The 23648-nt window shown below is 33.1% G+C and overlaps 1 protein-coding gene across 4 annotated transcripts; it reads left to right on the plus strand.

Moving 5' to 3' along the window:
• The first annotated feature begins 18465 nt into the window (after window positions 1-18465).
• Window positions 18466-23648, plus strand: LOC112278866 (uncharacterized). Of its 4 annotated transcripts, none has more exons than XM_024512724.3 (7): window positions 18466-18750; window positions 19490-19683; window positions 19968-20111; window positions 21195-21380; window positions 21653-22000; window positions 22211-22967; window positions 23161-23648. In XM_024512724.3, exons 2-7 carry the CDS (start codon window positions 19492-19494, stop codon window positions 23343-23345), a joined length of 1812 nt encoding a protein of 603 aa, XP_024368492.1. In that variant the 5' UTR covers window positions 18466-18750; window positions 19490-19491; the 3' UTR covers window positions 23346-23648. The 4 variants fall into 4 exon arrangements, with proteins under 4 accessions (XP_024368492.1, XP_024368494.1, XP_024368495.1 ...); XM_024512726.3 differs by having other exon boundaries at window positions 19971-20111; XM_024512727.3 differs by having other exon boundaries at window positions 18553-18762; window positions 19971-20111.

The following is a 23648-nucleotide window of genomic DNA, read 5'->3' on the forward strand; positions in this document are numbered from 1 at the left end:
GTGCAGTACAATCTAAACTACCGCTATACCACACATATCTTAGAAAAAATTCTCATAAAAAGGAAAAAAAAAAAAAAAAAAAAAAAAAAAAATCACAATCACAATCACAATCACACCTTTCAAAAAATCAAGGGGCTAAGAATCCAAGTGGCTAGACTCCTATTGACAAAAAAGTTGTCATCATTCCTAAGTAGCCTGGTGCCTTCTTTATTACCTTTTTTTTTCTCTTTTTTCTTTTTTTTTAATTGTTTTAATCTGAGATTCTATCTTGATTCTTAGTTCAATTAAAATTTTAATAATAATAAAACTACTATTAAAAAATTCTAAATTTATATTGATTAAATTAAAAAGAAAATATTTATTTTAAATTTTTTCCTTAAAAAAAATTTATAAGAAATTCAATCTTGTATTGAAATCCTATTTTTTCTATTTATCTCAAAACTCCTATACTAACTCACAAAATTAGAGACTTTAAGTACCATAAGTGTATTTTTTGTACCAAAATATACTAGTGAATTAATTTTGTAACTTACAATCTTTTATATTAATTAATTCCTTGGTTCAACTAAAGAATTTATTTATTCGGATTTCAAAGGGATCTAGTGCCGCCTCTATGCTTTTTAACCTTCCCATCTTCAAAAATACAAGAGATGAGGATCCCTTGGCCTATGAAGAGCATTTCATAGAAATACTCATAATCTTTTTGCTAATGGACAACTATTATTATTTAGTGTAGTTTCCAACAACATTAAACGATGGAGCATACAAGAGGTATTGCAACTACTTGTCTATTACCGTCTTAAATTGAGATATGATATAATATTATTTTTAGAGCATTTTTTTCCTACAATTGTACAAAACACAATCATAACTGTTTTATTTTTTTTAAGACAAGGAAAGAATAAAGTCACTATATCCTATATTTGATATTTTTAATTAATAGTGATAAGGTTCATAAGAATCTTGTTTATAGATGATATCTTGAAGCATTTTTTTATTGAAGAATTTACTAAAGAAGAAATAATTAAAAAAGTATCTATGCACGTTGATCTTATTGTAATAAAAAATATGGCAAAAAAAGTGAAACAAATAAATAAAAAAGATGAAAGATTGTAGCATAAAGAAGACTACAATATTCCTATCTTTATACCTATATATGCTAGAAATCTATATGCATTAAGTTTTTAGATGCATGAACAACTACCATTAGTTCTTACAATCCTAAGAACCTATTTCTTGCCTTTAAATATTAGACCTCTACTTCCATTGACTTTGATCTATTCCATTGAAGATAATAGATGCAAAGAAGATTTATAATAGAAAATAAAAGTACCTCAATTAGAATTTTAAAACCAAATTTATCATCAAATGAAATTGATGACAAAAAAATTAATTGGATTGGCTAGAAATTTCAACTCCAATCTTCATCTATCTTCTATTGAGTCAAGAAGACATGTAATGGACCTATGATGTACTCAATGTAGACAATCAAGGCAGTTAGTTTAATTTTTCAATCTTTAGCTCTTATAAAACCAATATTTTCAATCATATATGCCTTTATATAAAAATCAATCTTTTCATAGGAGTAATTTAGGGCAACAAGGCTTTAATTCTAAGAACTAAGGTCTTAAGAATCAAGTAAGATAACACGTAGATTTTCATATATTTTGCAAAAAGAAGCATTGGTCTAATCAATATTAAATTAAAAATCAAGTAAAGTATAGAAATTGTGGTTACAGTTATTCCATAGAATTTTATAAAAAATTATATACAAGAATTTTTTACAACCTCTATCTAAAGATTACGTTCAACAATCTTATAACAATTATAAGAAAGCAAGGCAACCTCTAATCGATAACAACTTGAGGCCTTTAAATTTATACTATGACTACGAAAATAATAGAAAAAATTAAAATATACCTAGTAGGCTTCAAATTAATTTTAGATATATTTCATTAAATCTTAATTTAGATCAATTTCAAGGTCAAAATCCTTCTAATCAATTAAAACATGGCCAAAGATCTTAAGATATGATATATGTATCTCAATCCATAAGAAAATTAAAAGAGATTCCAAATTATCACAACCTATTATCAATCAAGTCTCTTTCCTCAAATTAAACTTAATAACCTTTAAAAAAAACTAATCAAAGGCAAACAAATCTACCTAAAATATTAACTTTTGTAGCAATGATTAGATCTAGAGTTATATCTATACCTATTCAATAAGAAGAGACTAATGCCTCAGATAGTCCATCTTGCTTCTTAGATTTAGAACAAGTTATAAGAAATACAAATAAAGTAATTTAGATTAATATTACCAAATCTATAAGATTTAATCTTTTGATAGAAGGATTATCATTTTAAAACCATAGAATTGAATACAATCCAAGTATTAATCCAAACAATCATAGTTAAGAAGGTCTCAAAATCCCCACATTTGAAATCCTTCAAGAATATAAGGATGTGGAGGAGTCCAACATATAAGAATATAATTTATGGAATGACCTTAAAAAATTAAAGGCTAATATCACCTTTTCCCAATTATTGGAAATTTTTTAAATAATTAAGAAGGTATTAAAAATCCAAATTCTAATGAAAAATCAAAAGAGGTCAAAGGTTAGGATAGGAAAAAAATACATATATTTATAATAAAGAAGTGATATAAAAGCAATAGAAATTGAGATTTCTATTTTAGGAAAAATAAGTAATTTATTATAAGTAATAAAAATCTCATTTTCTATTACTTATTTTTACCTATAATAGAAACCTCAATTTTTCAACCTTAGTTTTTATTCCAAATTCAATTTCTCCTTTGCAACTTTGCAAATTCATACAAAAAAGCTTCAATCCAAGTGGCTTAAGATATAATAGTTATACCTACTATCAAAGGTAGATTGAAGATCTTTGATTCTATAGGTCAAACCTAAATATTGCTAGCCAAGACAATTCTTTGCATTCTTATATTAAAAATAAAATTATAAAAGATATTTTTTTTATTGAATATATAATCTATAATTATAAAAAAATAAGAACTAAGGCTAAGAAATATGTTAATTCTTCTTAGTACTTTATGAGAATAATTTTTTTTAATTTAAATTATAAGATGGCTTTAATTAAAAATTTATTATAATTGGTGGTATAAAGTGAGATAAAAAAAATAATAAAAACAAAGAAGAAAAAATCTAAAACAAGTAAAATGAATATAATCAAATACATATACACTCCAAAACTTGATCATTATTTTTTTATTTGATTTTTATCCAATAAAAAATAAAAAGTAAAAAATAAATTTTATATTTTTATATAATTAATTTTATTATCTTATAATGATGTTTTCATAAGGTAATAAAAATATATTATAAAAAATAAAAATATGGATGTTATCATAGAAGAGCCTAATAAAAAGATGTAATAAAAAAATAAATATAAATAATAAGAAGGTAATAAAAAGTTAAGTCTTAATATTCTTTTTATAGAAAGGACTTTTATTTAATTTTTAGGAAAATAATTACTTCAAATCAAAGTAAATGAGATAAATAAATAAAATATGTATCTTTAAAAACATTAAAAAAAAAATACCTCAAATTATCAAAAATTGATACCCAAAGAGGACTAATTGTGAATCTAGGTCAAAATCAAATCCCAAGGTACAAAATTGAACACCTAAGGCGATTCTATGGTTCATTTGTCAATTGAAAAGTGAGATTTGAGAAAAAACTTAAGAAAAGATTATTGAGAGTTTATTTTATATCATTTGGATTAATATTGAGGTTTTGAGGATTTTCAAAGTTAGTGATTTTTAAAGTTAGTGATATACTTAGTGGGTTTAGATTTTGAAAAATAAAAGTAAGATTACAAATTTGAGGATTTTTTGAATTTTGTATCATATTTATAAATAAAAATTTGATAATTTATCATTGTACTTGTTGTGAATGTGTGTGAAATATTTAAGATCAATCAAATAATTAGATTCAAGAATATGAGTGTTTTTATAGACTATAGTTTCAAACAATTGAAATTTATGATCAATGAAGAATTTTTCAATCTAGCAATAATTGCCAAATTAATTAAAGCAAAAATTAGTGAAAGAAATTTAGACTTAAATGCTTATACATAGTCTAATTTTTGGAACAATTAAATAATTTAATAATGATAAATCTTTGCTGGAATATAAACATTCAAGTTGGAGAAAGAGAGCAGTCAATAATTGAAGGGTTTTGAGAGTTTTTCTTACAATTGATAAGTTTAATTCTCTTCAAATTTTTTGTACTTATTAATTGCTTATTGATTGGAGTGTAGATGAAATTTTAGTCAAAATCTATCAAGTTCAATTAATATTTCTTGAGATTTCAAACAGCTATAGTAATTGATTAAGATTTATTTAGAATATTCTTGAGATTGGTCTAGGATTTGTAACTCCTTTTAAATTTATTTTTAATTTATTAAAATTTTATTAGAATTATTAAGAATAACTTAAATTTTATTTAAAATTCTATTAAATTTGATAGCATAGTTGTTGTATTTCTATTTATTTTCTATAGTTAGGTGTCTGGTGCATTCTTAAGCAAGAATACATGTCATATGACAATGTAAGAAAGATATAAATCCAAATTACTATGAGTAAGTTATAAAAGATTAAAGATAGTAAATAAATAATTAAAATTAAATAAAAATATTTTACTTCAAAGATAACTTACAGATTAAAGTTTTGAGTCTAACCAAGGCTCATATATAATGTATAAGGATATCTTAGAAAGGCCTTAAGGTGTTAGTCTTATCCTCCTACTTATAACTAAGGTATCAAAATCTATATGAGACTTGTGCACCTTCCTTCATACAAGGAATGCATTAGCTGATGGTCCTTCTATTTTTTAATAGTAGAACTATTTTTTGTATTTTTGACTTCACCATGATTTTAAAAAAAACTTGATTAATTTTAATTGATGATTTAAAATTGTATTTTTAATTAATCTACTAATTAAAATTTATTGATAGAATTCACACATCCAAAATCAAACCATAAGACTTAAACTTATAGAAAGTTGTGTGCTTGATATAAGTGGTAGTAAGAAGAAGTCCTATAATAATCTTTGTTTCTTATTTATAAAAATATTATGTCAATTATTATGGCTAGACATCAAAATATGCAACAAAAAAAATCAAAACTTCTATCTCAAGAATAAATCAAGATTCAAAAATTGGTCAATCAAAGGTATTGTTAGAGTTGATAATATATGAAACAAAACATAGTAATAATTTTTATCTAATTATGACCTTTAGTAAAGAACAAAGTCTAAATCAATCAAGCCATTTTCTATATAAGCTCAATAAGCTATTAAATTAAAATTTTAATTGCCTAATATAACCAAATTTAGGAAATTAGACCACATTATGCCTTAATACTTTGATATTCTACTTCTTGAGAGACACTCTTATTAAGATTGAACTTATATTTGGTATCAACTAATAAAGAGTTTTAATCTCCTTACAAAAATAATTCTATACATGAATATCTTTTTAGAAGTATTATAACAAGCACAAATAATAATCAATTATTTATTAGATAAAGTCTTCAAATTTAATTCTATAAAAATCTTTGACCACACCAATTCTATTTCAACATAAGCAAGAAGCAACACTCACACATTAAAGACTAATCTAAAAGAGTAGATATAGAAATAACAATGCACAATGATAGAAGCTTTTTTTATACAATTACACCACAAAAAGAGGCTATTGCATCATCTTTCAACAATAATATAGATAATTAGGCTTTAATAAATCCTTACAAAGTCAAGGATTCTTATACTCATAATTTAAGCAATACTTTGTATATCTTAAGCTTTGATAGGTGCCTTATAAGATCTCCATTATGGTTTAATTCTTGATTTCCAAAAGAATCTTCATTAGAGAATAGAAGTTGAAAATCAATTATATAAGCCATTGTAATTTGTATCCAAATTATATATTAGAAATAACATAATACATATTCTTTAAATCTTCATGAATTGCCATCATATAAGACAAATATACAATCTTAAGATAGACAATAGAACCATTAGTGATTTCACTCACTTGAAATAAGGTCTTCTATATGACACTTCCAACACCAAATACCAACTAAAATTTATAAGGTAATTCTACACTTTAAAAAGCCAAAAGTCTTTATTTAATATCAAAAAGATATATGATAGAATATATTGTGTTTAGCCATACTATAATATACATGGTACCAAAAATATAAACACAACCTCAAAGATTTTTAATTTTATATTAAGATAATCCTACACAAAATATGGAAAATTACAATATAAGTAGAAATCAAGATATAGATGGAACTACATAAGTTCAAAGACCATTGAGTATCTAAGCAATATATTGTGATGGAATCCATATTCCTTATAATTTGGACTTAAGCAAAACTATTCTTTTCTAACCACCTATATTCTAAGTCAAAACATCTTTTATATTAAGACTTCTTATGACAATAATTTACCAATTGTATAAAGATGATCCAAGTATACAATATAATCTTAACATATGACCTTTTAAGACCAAACAAGCTCAAATTTCTACCTTAGACATACTTATACTTCTTATTCTTTTTCCAAATCAAAAATCCACTACACTATGTACAAGCTTGTTTCAATTAGCAACAAACACATGAACTGATAATATGAATGATAATAACTTTCTTGTAAATAAACTTGCAAAAGAAATTCTTGAAAATATCATGATAGACTCAAAAGTCAATGGTCTTCTAATACATGATATTACAACTACCATATAAGAACACTCACTTTTAAACAATACAAAATTTGAGGCATGAGGCACATGAATACCTATTTTCTTCCACTTGATAAATCATATTTAAAATCTCTTACCTTAATCTTATAAGTCACAACCAATTAGACTATTTAACCATTTTGATTATTACTCCAACATTAGAGAGTACAAGAGAAATTTGCATCCCAAGTCAAAGATACAAAAGGTGATTTTTCTTCATCTCTAATTTTTATTGATTTTTTTGATAGTTTTATAATTTTTACAAAAATATTTGAGTAAGTTTAAGAATAATGAAGAAGAAGCAGCTCCAAATATTTATAAAATTAGATCAACTCAAGATATATTTCAAATTCAAATTGACTACAATAATATGGATAGATTAGAACAAGCTAAAATTATATCCACTATTACACCCATTACTTCTATTCAATAAATAGTCAAAGTTCAACCAACACAATATTCTACATAGAACATAAGAAGTATTATTTTTACAAGATTTTAAGACTATAATTTCTATATTCCTAATAATTTAAATATATACATTATAAATATCTCTAATCATATAAGTAATAATATAAAGTTTAAAGAAGCACTCAATGATCTATCTTGAAAGTAGTCATGGACAAAGAATTTGACTACTTTATAAAAATGAAACCTTGGCCTTTACTAAGCTCCTACCATATAAACATGCTATTTCATGTATATAGATATTCAAGGCCAAATTGATAATAGTTAAGTGTAATTTAACAAAGTCTAGATTAAAGGCTTGTCCTATAATTCATTGATTAAAATATCATAAAGATATTAGTTGTATTGATATATTTATATTTATAATAAGGTATTTTACAATATGGTCGATTTTTATACTTATTATATCAAAAAATTAGAATATTAATCACATTGATGTAGTCATTACATTCTTTAACAAAATGCTAGGAGAATTAATATATATGTAGCAATTAATTGGATTTGAAAAAATAAGATTAGATTGTCTTATAAAAAAATTATTTAGATCTATTTATAAAATGAAGTAACCACCTCACACATGATACTACAAAATCAACACATATCTTTAAAGCATTGTTTAGATACATAATAAATTAGATCTTATTTTCTACTACTTTATTGAAGGTCCTTCTACTTGAATCTTTTTTCTCTATATCAATGATCTCCTCATAATTGAAAATGATAATCAATGCATTGCCAAAATCAAACTACAATTTTAAGACAAATATAAGATGAAGGACCTAGAAAAAATCAAAAATTACTTCAGAGTTAAATTTAAATATATGTCAATCAAGAATATTACAAATGTAACAAAAAAAGGTTGATATTTTTCATTGATAATATTCATCAAATCCAAGATGAAAGGTCAAGCAATTTGTTACTAAAAAAGATACAAGATTCACTAAAGATTGAATTTTATCTTCTATTATTGTTTGTAATTTTTATATATTTAAAGAGCTTAGAAGATAGAGAATCAACTAGAAAATTCAACTCAAGAGCTATTATTTGTTAAGTTATTGGATGAGTCATTAAAATTATCATAATATTCAAGACAATGTAATAGACATGAAGACTATCAAAAATGACATGTTCTTCTACAAATAAATGGTGAAATGCAACATGTTTGATATTATAATCTTAGAAGGGACTCTCAATATTTGGTAATATTATTGGAAGTAAGAACAATCTTTAATAGTATTTTAGATGTTTTAATTGAAAAAAGTTAGAAAAGCTTCAATAAAAATTAAATAATAGAGTGATCTTTCTACCCTAGTATGGAATACTATTAATGGTCGAAAGGGCCTATCAATTATCTTTGAAGGAAAAAAAATCAAAATATGTAAAAAATACAATTTATTACATCTTAGATTTCTTTAACATATAATGAATGTTCTTCATGGAACTTGTTCCGAAAAAGAATGATAATGTCATGGATAAATATATTTACCTAAATTAAAGGAATTAGATAAAAATAAGTAATAGTAACTAGATTTGATACTATCTTCTGTAATAGCTTCTTAAAAACTTCATAGATACAGATTTGATTTTTTTGTGTTTATAGATGATTGATAAGTAGAAAATTTGGCTAAGAAGTTGGTCATGTATTACACATGCTGGTGATTTATGATATAAGTTGACAATGTAGCATACATATAAGAAACTTGTCTTGCAAGTTAAACATGTGTCTTCTAAGTTTGACGTGCATCGAAGAGCCTATAGAATGTCATTATGTAGCTACTAGTTAGATAGTATATATGGAGGCAAAGTGAAGCCTTCTTCACTTTTATCAACTACTTTTTTGTTTTTAGTCTATTTTCAAGAGTTTTTAATTTTTAAGTCTTTTGCAATAGTTATTCTAACTTCTTCTTGAATAAATATATCTATATTTATATATATAGATATATATATATATATATATATATATATATATATTTTTTATTCTTTGAAAAATGTCTCACTTTATTATTTATATTCTTTGAATTCATGTTCTTAGTATTAACACATCATTAAAAGCATGTTGTGCTTAAAATAAATTATTTAGATATAATAAGATTTTTTTTCTATAATACATTCTATCTATAGAAAAAATGTGCAAATTATAACAACATAGAACTTGAAAAGGAAACAATAGAAGAAGGTGGATCCAACTATTTTCATGCTTATAAAAGGCAACAAAGATTGCTTCTAATAGCAAAACTAATTTGAAATGCATTATCAGCTTATATATATATATATATATATATATATATATATACATATATGGAGAAAGAGAGAGAGAGAAGAAGAAGAAGTTGTTAATATCAATACAACTTTTAATAATGCCACCACAATCCCATGAAAATTTTGATCAAATTTCAATTAAATTTTTTATTTTGCTTTTGCCACATTAATCCCATAAAAGTTTTAATCAAATTTCATTCAAATGTTTCTTTTTTCTTTTGTCATCACAACCATTTCTTCATGGTTCAAAATATATATATACATATATATATATATATATATATATATACATATATATATATATATATATATATATACATTAGAAATATTTTTTAAAATGATTGGAATTAAACAAACTAAAACAATATATTGAGTGGGTGATAAGTTGTGGTGGCATTAGCAAAAACTATAATGACATTAGAAGTACCTTATATATATATATATATATATATATATATATATACATAAGAAAATATATAGTAAGATTTATATTCACTTTTTTAGTATCATCCAAACACAACATCCCAATGCTTATATTACTTGGGACACCTTCAACAGTTTACTTTTATGATTCAAATTTGCAATGTAGACCTCCTTGTATTGTAACATCATGTGAGAGAATTGATGTACAAACTCGTGACGCTCCAACTAAACTATCCCTTGGTCGCAACTCTTTGCCACAACTGTCCTTCTCTGCCCTCTTTGCTGCGCTGCATTACCACAGTGAACTCCACGGTGAGACCCCAGAGCCACAACAGCCTGAAGTGGGTTGGGTCTAAGTTCCGTAGTCCGCTCTTCCCAAGCTCAAATAAGGTTTCTGTGCAGCGTGGCTGCTTCTGGACTGGGGGCGTTGTCCATGGGGGCTGTCGCTCAACTTGGTTTCTGTGCAACACCTTCCCACCCACACTCACGGTGCTGCTCGGGGGTGATGGATCCTCTCGTCATCAGCCTGACCCACCTCAGGTCCGAAGGGGTTTCGGATCCCATGCTCACTTCGCGCGTGCATGCCTAGTCACCATGCTTGAATGAAACGTGGCGGAGTTCTCTTCAGAACCTCCGGATTCTTCCTCCCAGCTCAAATGAATTCTGTCGAAGACGGCCTTCCCTCCTTAGGCTTGGCTACGGAAAACAGTGGTCGGGACCATTTTGCATGATTCTCGTGCCACTTCTCGTGTTATGGGCTCCCGCAGCCCCCTTGACAAACTCTCTCCTGCACGCGGTAGTTGGGCTTGTCTGCAGCGCCGGAAGTCTCATTCATTCTGCATGGGGTACAGACGAAACCTCTGCTCACCTTCAAGATAGCCAAGCACCGTCTTTTCGAGGTCTCTGCATAACCCCGCGGTCAAAAAAAAACCTTTTTTCTGTTGGTCCGTCGCCGACTAAAGCTTGCCCATTTGCCTCTTCTCGTGCACAACCTGTTGCGTAATGGACTACTCCACTCACACCTGTTCGCGACTGCCACGCTGGTGATCCCTTGAGCACTTCTTGTTGGTCGTTGTCTTCAACTTCCTCTGTAGATACCGTCAACGCCCTCTCGCTTTCGACACTGCAGTGGCTCGTATTACCTCCCCTGCGTCTCATCATGCCGCGATTTTGTGGCACAAACAATTGCGAAATATTTGGGCCGCTATGCACCGGGAGTGTGGGCCAGTTTGGCATCAGTGGATAACAAAATGCTAAGAGAGCATACCATATAGTTTTCTCAAATAACGTAGAACGTTGAGATTGTAATAAAATCGATTTTTCTTGGTCTTAAAGCTTGCTGTCGTCTTCTAGTGTGCCCGCCCCTAACTCCAGGGTGAGGAAGACCTCGACCCATTCAAACCGTCAGATTTGTGGGTGCAGCAACCATTACTTGGGGTTCTAGCTGCCATATCGGGAATCAGGATCGCGCCAGGGTCCTGACGACTCGCACAAACCGGGCCACCACCCCCACTAGCCCTGCTTTACGCCGATGTTTGTCGAGCCCGTGACGGCGAGGGTCGCCGATCCTAAGCTTCTCCTTTGAGCAATGCATGTAACTTTCTACCATGTGTAATGGCTGTTCCTGTCTCCTGAGGGTCAGCTTCATTCGCGAGACGTTTGAACCCTTTGCGAGACTTCCGACTCTCGAAGACCCGCGCGGCACCTGAGCTTGAAGCCAAGCTCCTGCCTCTACCAGTGGAGGGCTGAAGTCTAGAGCCTTCCAAGCCTGAGGCGCCTCCAGTGGAAGCCAAATGTTTCCGCTGTGGCTCCACATCACCAGTGACGGACTCGTGGTGGTAAGGCACGTTGAACAGATCGTGGTGTGTAGGTCATGGACTGAGCAGAACGTGGTGATGGAAGCCTGAGTGGCAGGGCTGGAAGGACAACAAGCTTTACCTCCAGACATCGTGATACTCCGTGAAATACGACTGGGCTGGTTGTGAGGATCCAAGGCACCAACACAGGCTGCTACCATCATCGCTACTGGTGAAGACTCACCACATCGTCTTCGACAGACGAGAAACTTCTGTCGCCAAGGTAATGGAACATGCACAGCTGCAATGCTGCCGAACTCCTCGCTGTTGAAAGCATCAAAGCAAGGGCCGGAAGAGTTCACTCCGCAAGCGACGCGACGCGACTGGAACGAAACAAGCTTCCGCCACAGCGTCCGCTCGCAGCGGCGGTGGCGCGTTCCGGGCCAACGTCACGCATCGACCCATTCTTCAGCCAGCAACCAAAGACTGTGAAATTCTTTTCGCTTATCGAATTTTATGAAGTTTAACGCTTTTTTATTTTTTATTTTTTATTTTTTTTTGGTCCTACTTGAATTCCTATCCCATTGCCCTACACTCTCGTAATGTTAATTTGAGTGCGTGTGTGTGTGTGTTTTTTTAATATATCATTCGAAATGTTTTAATTTTTATTTTCTACAGTTGTTTTTTATATTTTATTGCAAGTATGTAAAGCAGTAAAAAATATACATGATTAATCAAATACAAGTTTGAGGAGACACTTTTTATATTCCACCTTTTTTCTTTTTTTTTTCTTTTTTTTTTAGAATCATTATTTGTAGATCGTGTCACCATGTTTCTTCCAAACTTTATTAAAATCATGCTTCATATTAATTTTGATTTATGTACTCAAATTAAGTTTCTAAGTTTAATGATTGCAAATGAATTTAATTTTCTTAGAGTAACTTTGACTCTTCATGCTGATCTATATGAAAATCTAAATCGTTTCTGGAATGAATTTTATACCTTTTCTTTTCCAATATATATTTTTTTTGTTGAAATTACATATAGAAATTTATGATTTTTTTCAATGTTAAATATATGTGTTATTAAAGGCTTAAATAGTCTTTATTGAAGTTACTGCTATGACATCAATTTATTCTATTTTTTTAAAATCAAATATGCACTTGTCATGTTGTATGACTTCTGTGAAAGTCTAAATGTAATTAGAAATTGTACTATATGAATTATGATGGATAACCTATCTTTTGATTTAATGTATAGATGAATTCTAAAAAAGAGGTTTGTTACAAGGCTTGATACAATAATTAATTTAATTTTAGTTTTAGAAAATTAAAAAAAATGAATATATATATATATATATATATATCTTGGAAATGGTTTCTTATGCAAGAATCACAATATTCAAACATTAATCTAAAAAAATAATCTCTACAAATTTACAAAAAAAATAAATGATTTTTATGAAAACCTAATCATACTACATAAGTCATAAATTTTATTTTTATTATTTTACTATTATATTATTATATATTTAATTCCTTGATTAATGTCAGTATCATTAAGAATGCATAGAAAATTAATATGCTTGAAATTCTTGATATTTGTTATTTTAATTCTAAATGCATGTAATTTTTACTTTTTCAATTTGAATTATTGAATAAAATATCATTTTACCTTTACAGTGAAATTGGAAAATTATATACTACTGTTTTTTTTTTTTTTTTTTTTTGGTAGAGTACAATTTAATTATATTAAAAACCATGTATCTTTTCACAAACTCGATTTTATGATATGGATTTATTTTATTTTATTTTCATGAAACTGTATATATATATATATATATATATATAAAAACACAACATCTAAAAACTTGCTATGAATCATAAAATCATAAGTAAATTTCATAAGAAAAGCTTTAGAAAACTATATCTGGATCTTGTTTTGCCCTGGTAGCCCATCCTGACTAGTGCCTTATAATGAGTGACAACAACCAAAGCTGATCCACAACCAATAGGGCCACACGAGCAGCTCTCAAGAGCAATTTTAAACATCTCTATTTCGTATATATATATATATATATATATGTCTTTCTCTTGTTGTACTCCTTAGTTGTTAATTTTTTGCCAATAATTAGCTAAATAAAGAATTTACAATCCACTTAGGGCTGCATTCCTAGACAACTTGACTTGCAGATTGAGTCTTGTGGAGCAGCAAGTATTGGCCTTGATGGGATTGTCACTTCCTTAGGCATCCCATTCTAAAGAACTTGGGGCTATTCTAGTGCATAGGATGCTTTTCTAAACTACAATTAGAGATGCAAAGCATCCCAAAATTCAATTTGGGTTCTTTTTGGTTTACTTGCAATTACTAAGTAAATTGTGGTTAATTTCGATTTTGGTTTTTTTTTTTGGTTTTTTTTTGGTTTTTTTGGTTTTTTTTTTTTTTTTGTTTTTGTTTTTTGTTAATGCTTTATGATGTACTTAAACTTAATAGTTATTTTTTTCTTGATCATAAGTCTGCTGGGAGATATTTCAACTTTCTCGTTTTCTATTAGCAAAAAGAGAAAATAAAGGACCAATTTAGGAAGCCAACTTAGGACACAACCAGACACTCCAAATAATACTAATGCTTGAAGCTTGGATTACATGAAGGATGACTATGCCATTATACTAGATAGATACATTGTTTTTTTTTTTTTTCTATTTAGCTTGTAACAAGATATAGATAAGATAATTGTATAGATAGTTGGAACCATGGAAGTTTCTAGAATTGGAGTTAGGTTAGTGGACTAGGTAGGATCCATCGTGGAACATTCTAGAAAGAATTTAAGGCAGTTAACTAGGTGGATTCTAGCATAGAATCTTTTAAAAAATGAGTTTGAAGTGGTTATTTAAGTGGGGTCCACTATCTAAGAACATTTTAGAAAGTTGAGGGTAATAAGACAAGATATAAATAAGATTGGTCAAGGCCTTTAGGAGCATTTGGTTAGGTATGGCTTTGGACCTTTTATCTTAATAAAGTTTGATTTTGCATCTTTTTATTGAAATTTGTTCTATGTTATTTTAGTTTGTTCAGTTTTGACTTTTATGTCCTATTCTGTTTAATTCCATTCAATTTTATTTTGATCTATTTATCCTATTTTATGATAAGGCTTTATAAAATAGGACTTATCTATCTCAAAGACTTAAGACCCTCCTAATCCACACCAACATAAAGCCTCATTACAAAATAGGACAAAACAAACTTAAAGAAAATTGAACAAAATTAAATAGAATATGACATAAAAGACAAAAGTAAGCAAATGGAAATAGAACAAAATAGAACTGAACAGAAAGATGTAGAATCAAACTTTGTTAAGAGAAAGGGTCCAAAGCCATACCTAACTAGATGCCCCAAAAGGCCTTGGCCAATCCTTTTTATACTTTATCCTACTACTGTGGACTTTCTAGAATGTTCTTGGGTGGTGGACTCTACCTAAATAATCACCTTAACTCTTTTTTTTTAGAAGATTCTATAATAGACCCTACTTAGATAACCATCCTAAACTCTTTTTAGAATATTCCACTGTGGATCCTACCTGATCCATTAACCTAATCCCAATTCTAAAAACTTCCATGGTTCTAACTATCTATACAATTATCTTTATTTATATCTTGTTACACTTTATGTTGTTGTGGATTAAAAGGATCTTGGATTTTTGAGATAGTCTAGTCTTGTTTCATAGATAATCCAATTGACCCCCTAGAGACTCTTATTTAAATGGCCAATTTCACTCAATCTTCTCTCAATTAGAAAAAAAAACAAAACAAACAAAACAAACAAACAAACAAAGAGGGTTGAAGGGTATTGCAATGACACTTTGGTAGGAATGTCCTCAGACAAACCTTGAGCACAACTTACATTCAAAAACTTCATGGTTTGTAATTCACCTAAGTATTAAGGGGATTTAGACTTGAGGTTTTTGGGTGATATTTCAATCATGGTGATATCTCAAAGTATCAAGTAATATTTGCAAGGTGGATGATTTTGAAATCCAAATATAAAAAGAAGGACATGTGAAATATCAAAAACTTCCTTGCTTGCCTTAACTATCTTCTCTTTGCTTCTCTTTGTCTTAACTGCCTTGATTTTTCTAAATCACCAAAATATCAAGCGATATTTTAGAAACTTAAAGGAAGTAATAAAGTTTGAATGGTGATATTTGGGGAGGTGATATTTTGAGTGATCTATGATATTTGGATTCCCAAAAACCAAAAAAACATGATATTTGGTTATCCAAAAACATTAAGTCTAAATCCCCTTATTGTATCATCCTATGCTTTCTTTAAATCATTGTCAGAGCTAAGGTATTTGTTATTGAGAGTTGAATTTTATGAATTATATAAACCTTAATGCAAACTTCTTCTTCCAAAGAAGAGATTTAGAGTCGCAATACAAAACAATCAAATTAACATGAAAGTAATTGTGTTAATTGTAGTAAAGCTTGATTTTGTGAGTGAGAAGTTGTGTCCAAGCCCTCTTGTCACCCTTGACCTCCACATTAGCTTGTGTAAAACCTGGTGTAACAAAACCTTGTTCTTTACCTTGGAAGCACAATTTCTAAAGCCAAGCTTTGAAGCCAAAAGTCCAAGAAAGATTACCCACCAGTAAAATCCAAGGTATATTTACACCCAAAAAATTCATGCAGTGATGTTGTGGAAATGTAGAAATATTCATTTTTTGGTAGACTTTTAAATACACTGAATAGAGTACAGTTTACATGCCAAATATCGCACTTCAACTTTAATTTTTTTGAGGACATTTCACGACCTTGCTCTTCAATTTCTGCAGAAAAACCAATATGTATATATATATATATATATATACACATTCATGATTGATTTTATACAATGGTGGCCATTCTCAGCTGTGGTGGAATCTTGCTCTTTAAGCATTCAAATTTTCTTGGCCTGACAAAAAGATAAAAGCCCACAGTATCTTCAGACTTGTATTCAATATTTACAATAACAGGTAAACCTAAATCCATGAGAAACTTAATCCTGAATTTGACCCCTGTATATTTGCACAGTTAATTGATTAAAAAGATGACACTCATTTGTTATTTGTTATATTAAGCGGACAGACACAATTTTATGAAAACAAACTTATGCGCTCAGGGGGAAAAAATAAGATGATGCATAAATACATTTTTAGATAATAACTTTGTGGTGACGAAAATGTTTTTTTGTTTGTTTTTAATTTGTATGGATGGAACTTGTAACCTTATACAATCAAAGGAAGATTTGGAAATTTTCATTTTGGTTCAGTTATTTATTTATTTATTTTATCATCCACACAGTTTATTGCATTTATTCAATTGAAAAATTTGAAATTTGACCATCTGGAAAGTCAAAAAATAACTTTAAAAAATCATATTCTTAGAATTGACATTTTAATAGCTGATATTTATTTAAATTTTGGGGTAAATATACCTCACATCATAGCTATCAGTTTCAAAAGAAAGCCTAATCACAAGGTAATGATTACAAACTTGAAAAGCTTTCAACCTCAAAGAATGTACAAAAATATATTCCAACCATAAATGCATACGTCCTGGAATAGCAAGTTACACTTGCTATCATCATTGGTATTACGAAATATGAACAAATAGGTAGAAAATTTATCCATATCATCATGGTACACGGACAAGTTCTCGCTCTTGAACCATCTTTCTCTTACCCAAAAGTCACGTTCCTGTTTCAAAACTTACATGGAGAATATCTTAGTTTAATATCAACCATCACCTACATCAAACTCAAAGAATAAACTGAAAACCAGATCACAAATTCAACGTATATTGTAAACTCGTTATTTTTTTAAAACCAACAAAATACTAAGAGCAACAACAAGGAAACACAACCTCAAGCTTACACAGAACACAGTTCAAGGAGTCTCAGGAATGTAAGCGTGGTCTGTGACGATTCATCCTCAGGCACCAAGTGTAGAGAGCCCAAATAAGCTTCGATTTTTCAATGAAGAGATTGAGAAGGGGCGGAATTTCTCCAGGGTAGGTCTTCACCATTTTCAATATCTACTAGGATCCAAGTTTTGCTTCCACAGAGGGAGCAGCGAGTGACAATGAGCCACCACAATAAAGCTTCATAAAATTTTGGAGGCACAGACAAGGATGTTGGTGGCAGAATGAGAACCGTTAAGAGAGGGGCAGACTCAAGGCTGGTCTTCCATGGCTCCTCCATTCAAAGAAGAGGCTGCTGCAACAGCTAGTGAGAGCGAGTTCATGGGGTTTGGGTTTGCAGGAGTCACGCCGCTGGTGCCACACTGAAAGCGTGGAGGAAGCACCAGGAGGTCATGGGACGCTCACTCTCACTAGGGGGGAGGGGAGGGGGGGAGAAGGATTCCAGCGTGGGTGACGTCGCCGGCAAGTCGCGAACCCTAGAATTGGAGGACTGGAGGGGCGGGGAGGGCGGGCGCGAGGCTGGGATTCGCTGGGTTTGCCGCCGTCGCGACTCGAACTGGGCCCGCGCTGCGAGTCGAACTGGGATGCGCCCACGCTGTTTCGTGGACGGGCGTCGCGACGGGACCCGCAACAGCGCCGGCTCGCACCCGCGCTGGGGAGGGCGTTGCTCGCAGTGGGGAGACGCAACGTGAGCGGGGCGAGCAGGCACCCGCGCTCGCGCGCCCGCCGCGCCACGCAGCAGGTGGCTGGCTCGCACCCTGCGCCAGCTTCACCGCATTACACGAATCCGGCGGGGCCACAACCCCCGCTCCACTCTCCCCCAGCGTCACTCGTATGACCCGCCGCGCCAAGCCACCCTGCGGTGACTGTTCGTGTCTCTGGCTCCCGCTCTGTCCCGCTGCTCAACCTTTGCCTGGTCGCGCCGGCGCCTGCGCTTCTCGACGCTCGCCACCAGTCACTCGCTCTCGTCGCGCGTCGGTCGCAACCGGCGGAGCGTTGGTGCTGCGCTTTCGAGTCACGTGTTTGAGGAGCTTTTGCTCTTGAGGGGGACAGGGTTTAGGTGAGTTTTAAGGTGTGTCAGTCTGTGTCCCGCGTTGTATTGGTGCTATTTCCTTTTTTTGTTGTTAGTTTGAGTAGTTAGAGATGTTGTGTTCGTGTAATTTTTTTCAAGAGTTTGGAGTTTTGTATGATTTTAGGTGGTCACCCTGTTGTTTAATGCATGTGTTCGTTTATGATCGTCAACTGCGAGTTTTTTTTTTTTTTTTTTTTTTTTTTTTTCTTTCACATGGCTTAAATATGGATGTAGTGGTGGAGTCATTTCACTATGTTTAAGTGTCGGGTTATCTCTATGTCGATTGCCTTGTAGCCTTTACTGGACTTTGGCTTGTGATTTTTTTATGTTTTACGCATAGTTCGTTCCGACAAAGTCCCTTGGCTTCTGCTACAGTATGTGCTTGTTGGCAGAGCTTGTTTGAATGACTTTGGCTGGTGCATGTTTCTGCTACCAGAACTCTTTTTAAGTTTGCAGGTGATGTCGGTCTGAAATTTCCATGCTGTTCGTGTGTCACGATGTCCTTAGTGCAAGAGCAGACCATGTGTGTTCCACAGGTCGTGGTTAGTGTATGTCTGGAGAATCTCTTTTATCCACATGCTATGTGTAGTTTCCACATCCTTTCAAAGTTTCTGGAGAATGTTCAGTTATGTAACTGCGAAGTAGGAGGCTTGTCTGTAATTCGGAAACATGGGTAAGTATCAACTCAAGACTCTTATCTATCTTGTGCGTTGGTTGCAAATTGCAGCGATGGACAAAAACCCAGCACCGCCAAAGCCAAAGCCTCCTGTCAAGGACTCAGACGAAGAGTCGGAGACTAGCGACGAGGAGACTGAGGACGAGGATCAGGCTGAAGGAGGGTCTGAGTACGAATCTGAGAGTGACGAGAGCACCGACACTACTAAGAAGAAGCTTACCAGTATACTTCCCACGAAGCAGCAGGTATATTTGAGATGTATTTTCAATAGTTCGTGGTGCACAGTAGAAAAAAGTTGTCAAGTGTGGTCTCTAATTTGTGTGTGTGTATATATATATATATATATATACATATATACATATATATGCTTGTCTTCCCCCTTGAATTATTTATTTATTTATGTTTAACTTCATTTTTCTTGCTTGCGCGCGCGTGTTTAGATATTTAGATATTTAGATAACTTTTAAAAATTATTATAATATTATTATTGACAAACCAATTTGTCTCGTTTGATTCGAAAATCGTTCAGCAGCTGGCTACCAAAGCTGCTGTCCCTGGCAGTCCTGCTAAGAGGACTCGAGAAGCTAATGGGAAAAAGGGCAAAGAGGATGAGCCACTAAGTAAGAAAAAGAAGCCTGAAGTAGCAACCCCTGCTGCTAAATCGGCACCAAAGGTAGTTTCTCATGTTTCTGGTCTCGTGTTTTTATGCTTATTCGACGCCGCCATTTTCTCACTAATGCTTGTGTGGAACTAATTCGGAATGATAGCTGAATTTAATTTTGCGAAGTCAACGGGATGTTCTCAAATCGTTACATAATTTGTCTTCCATATTGTTCTAAATTGTTTCCATGTCATTGACATACGTAGTCCAAAATAACTAGAATATCCTAGTCAACATTTCTGTGGGGGTCTATGGCCTCTGTGTTTACCTTATATTACCTGTGGCAGATCTCCGTTATTTCATTGATGCAATACACTAAAGCTCTCATCGAAATCTATCGTAGATTAATGGTGATTAATCTGTACTCAGCTCCTTTTTTAAAGACTACAGCCTACTCAGATCTGGATTGGGAAATCTTGATTCATGGAACCGTCGCTTTGGGTAATCCAGATGGCAAGATGAACCTCCAGATTTGAGTTGAGGTCTGTCTGAGAAGTGAGTCACTAAGGTTAAGTAGCTTTTGATGTGGTAATTTTCCCGTAAGGAACTACCTTCGGTCAAATAGAGATTAACCATTCTATATGTAAGAGTTGGGTCGGGGATAGATGGCCTTTACATATTCATTTTTTGGTCGCATGCACCGCTGCTTCATTTAAACGAGGTAGGTATGTCAAATACCTATTATAGTCGACGAAACATGTTTTGAGCACTTACACTTCAATGTCTTATGTTTCTAGCGATGCCTTCCACTTTCGGATGTCTTCGGAGTATTTCCAGAGTTAGAATGTTTTTGTTTGAAGCTTAGATACCAAGTATTCACTTAATTTGAAAGTGCTCGGTTCATTTATTAATACGAGAATTTAACTGGTCTATTTGGGAGTTTCCAATAATCACTTTTACTTTTATTTTTACTGTTACCTTTTTGACGAAGTTTTAATGGTTGAATACCTCTATACTGCGAATGGACGGTTTTATAGTGGATTATTCACGATGCTCGTAATTATTGATCTACGACTGACTTCAGTGTAACAGTTACAAGTTTCCTCTTCAGTCTATGAGCTTTTTTCTCACATGTGGTTTCAAATTGATCTACAGCCAGTGGTTCCTCAGTCAGATAAGAAGAAACAAAGCGCATCTAAAACAGAGAAAGCCAAGCCTACACCGAGAGAAAAAGCATCTAAAGACACTGCGGACAAAGATGACAAGAAGTCTTCAAAGAGGAAAGCCCCGAGTTCTGCCGCTAAGTCGGATGGTGCAAAATCTACGTCCAGCAGGTCCGAGGCAAGTATTTCGTAATTTTTTTTCTTTATCAAGCGTACTCTTCTGATCTCAGGATTCCGTTGTGATCTTCGGTTTGTTGCACTTAAATTTAGATAATTTTCTGTGCGTATCTCTAATACTCGAACTTATTCGTTGGCTATGTCGGCGGTTTTACAATTCCTTGATTGTTGATATATCTTAAGATGTAGTTTGCCTTCAAGCTGCAACTAGTTTTTGGTTCTTCGGTTCCATGCTTTGTTCCAAATGATAAAGAAAATACCTTTTGTTTCCAGGAGGAAACTCCACAGAAGGCTAGTAGGCCTTCTCGACCATGGTCACCTGAGGAGGAAATTGTTCTCTCAAAAGAACTTCAACTAGATCGTTACAATGACGTCTATGGAGCAACTCTTCCCGCTTCTCGGGCAGATCAGTACTGGGAGAGGTTAATGAACAGGCTTCCGTTTATGGATAGGTATGATCCAGAACAAAGAACTGAAAGGCTCTGTGAGAAGGTGAGGCGGATGAGATTGCGTTATGAAGCTCTCTTGCACCGCATCCAGGCGGGCGAAACGAACGTCTGGAAGAGTGACCATGAAGGGGTTCTGTGGCGAATGTGGCATACCATTTGGGGACCTCACAAGGTCAAGCACATGTTCATTTTTGAAATTAAACAATGTCGTTTTTGTTTTTAATGAGCTTCTAGTTCAATCATTTCTGCCATTACTAGTCATCTCATCCTTCAGGATCTGGTCAATCTGTGTTACTAGACATGTAAATATTCGTTTCTTCTAATCACCTACTTACCATACTCACACGCCTTAATCTCCCTCTCTTTTTTGATATCTGCCCAGGCGACTCAGGCGATGTTAAGTGGTGAGGATGAAGGGGAAGAAGACGAAGAAGAAGAGGAGGATGATGATGAAGAAGAGGAAGACGAAGAGGATGAGGAGGTTGAGCCAATGCAGGCGAAAGGACGTCAATCTGCCGTAGCTAACGCGACTCCTCAAAAGAGAGCGGAAATCAAGAAGAAACCAGAAACTAGCTCCGACGAACAAGTGCCAGCGAAAGGAACTCCACTGGCGGTGAAAGCAGCGCCAGTCGCACAGGCCGTTCCAGCAGCACGTGCAACAGAAGCGAGTGCAGTGACAGGAAATCAACCCTCAGCCCCAAAACCTGTCGCAACCAAGGGTCCTACTCCAACTGCAATGGAAGTGGATGTGAACTCCCATGGAAAGGATGCTTCACAACGAGTTGCAGCGTACAATGGTCATGTGGTAGCTTCTGCTTTAGTTGAACAAGCAGCCAAGATAGCCCTCAGTGATGAGATACGGGCGGAGAACCTTGCATTCCTCCGTGATTTGAGGGGAACCTGCGTGAAGATGGTCGAGGAAGCCAGGACGCAAAGCTTTCTCATATCTGAAAGGATGCTTGAAGAAACTCGTGCCAAGGCCACTCAAATAGTTGAGGAAGCTAGGGAGAAGAGTTCCCAGATCATGGAGGAATTACGCTTGGTTGCTGAGAGACTAGGGGCTATTGCTGGTCATGGCGGACGGATGAATGGTCCAGGTATAGGAAGCTGGACCGACTTTCCTGAAACATCATTTCCAGGTATGATGTTTTACTAGAGGTCTTTAGTCAATATTGTTTGTTCGATTCTTCTGGATCCGCGAAATTATGTTTTGGGTTTGCTTTCTTTATAGGATATTGTCGCGTGATCTTTACTTCTGCTGTCTTATCAAATGAATTAGTCACTGTCAAATAAGTACACCTTTTTTGATGGAATTCCGTGTTGGGTCAACAGGCCGGACTCTTGGGTTGCCTATTGGAGATCAGACTCAACTGGAGGACAAGTGGCGTGAACAAAGTGAAGCTGAGCAAGGCTTGCTTCTTCAAAGATTACAGCTTGTACAAGAACAGGCACGAGTTCAGCAAGAAGGTATTCGGCTCAAGATTAACCTTCAAAAGCAGCAGGCCAAAGACAAGTGATTTCTCGTCTATTTTTAATCCATATTTACAGCTTACTGCCTTGGATCTGTGAAGAGGGCCTTATCTTATTTGGATATGAGTTTTGTAGCAGCTCTTGCCAGCTCATATGTGTGATACTGTGAGCAAGAAGCAGCAGGCTTATAGCTATTAGTAATGCCTGTATTTTAGCCCCAAATATGGGGCTTGTCGGTGTCTTCAGTTCCTTTTCACTAGTGGCGGATTTGATCGTTCAAGCCAAAACTCTGGATGTTTTGACCACCGATGTGTAAGGGTACCTCCTTAGTTTATTTTCTTTTGTTATCA

The sequence above is a fragment of the Physcomitrium patens genome, chromosome 2 (genome assembly GCF_059467195.1).
Source record: "Physcomitrium patens ecotype Gransden chromosome 2, ASM5946719v1, whole genome shotgun sequence".
NCBI classification, from domain to species: domain Eukaryota; kingdom Viridiplantae; phylum Streptophyta; class Bryopsida; order Funariales; family Funariaceae; genus Physcomitrium; species Physcomitrium patens.

Coding starts and splice junctions, on each gene's coding strand:
- LOC112278866 (XM_024512724.3), top strand. CDS start 19,492: ATGGACAAAAACCCAGCACCGCCAAAGCCAAAGCCTCCTGTCAAGGAC. Junction 21,381..21,652: donor CTACGTCCAGCAGGTCCGAG/GCAAGTATTTCG, acceptor TTTTGTTTCCAG/GAGGAAACTCCACAGAAGGC. Junction 22,001..22,210: donor CCATTTGGGGACCTCACAAG/GTCAAGCACATG, acceptor ATATCTGCCCAG/GCGACTCAGGCGATGTTAAG.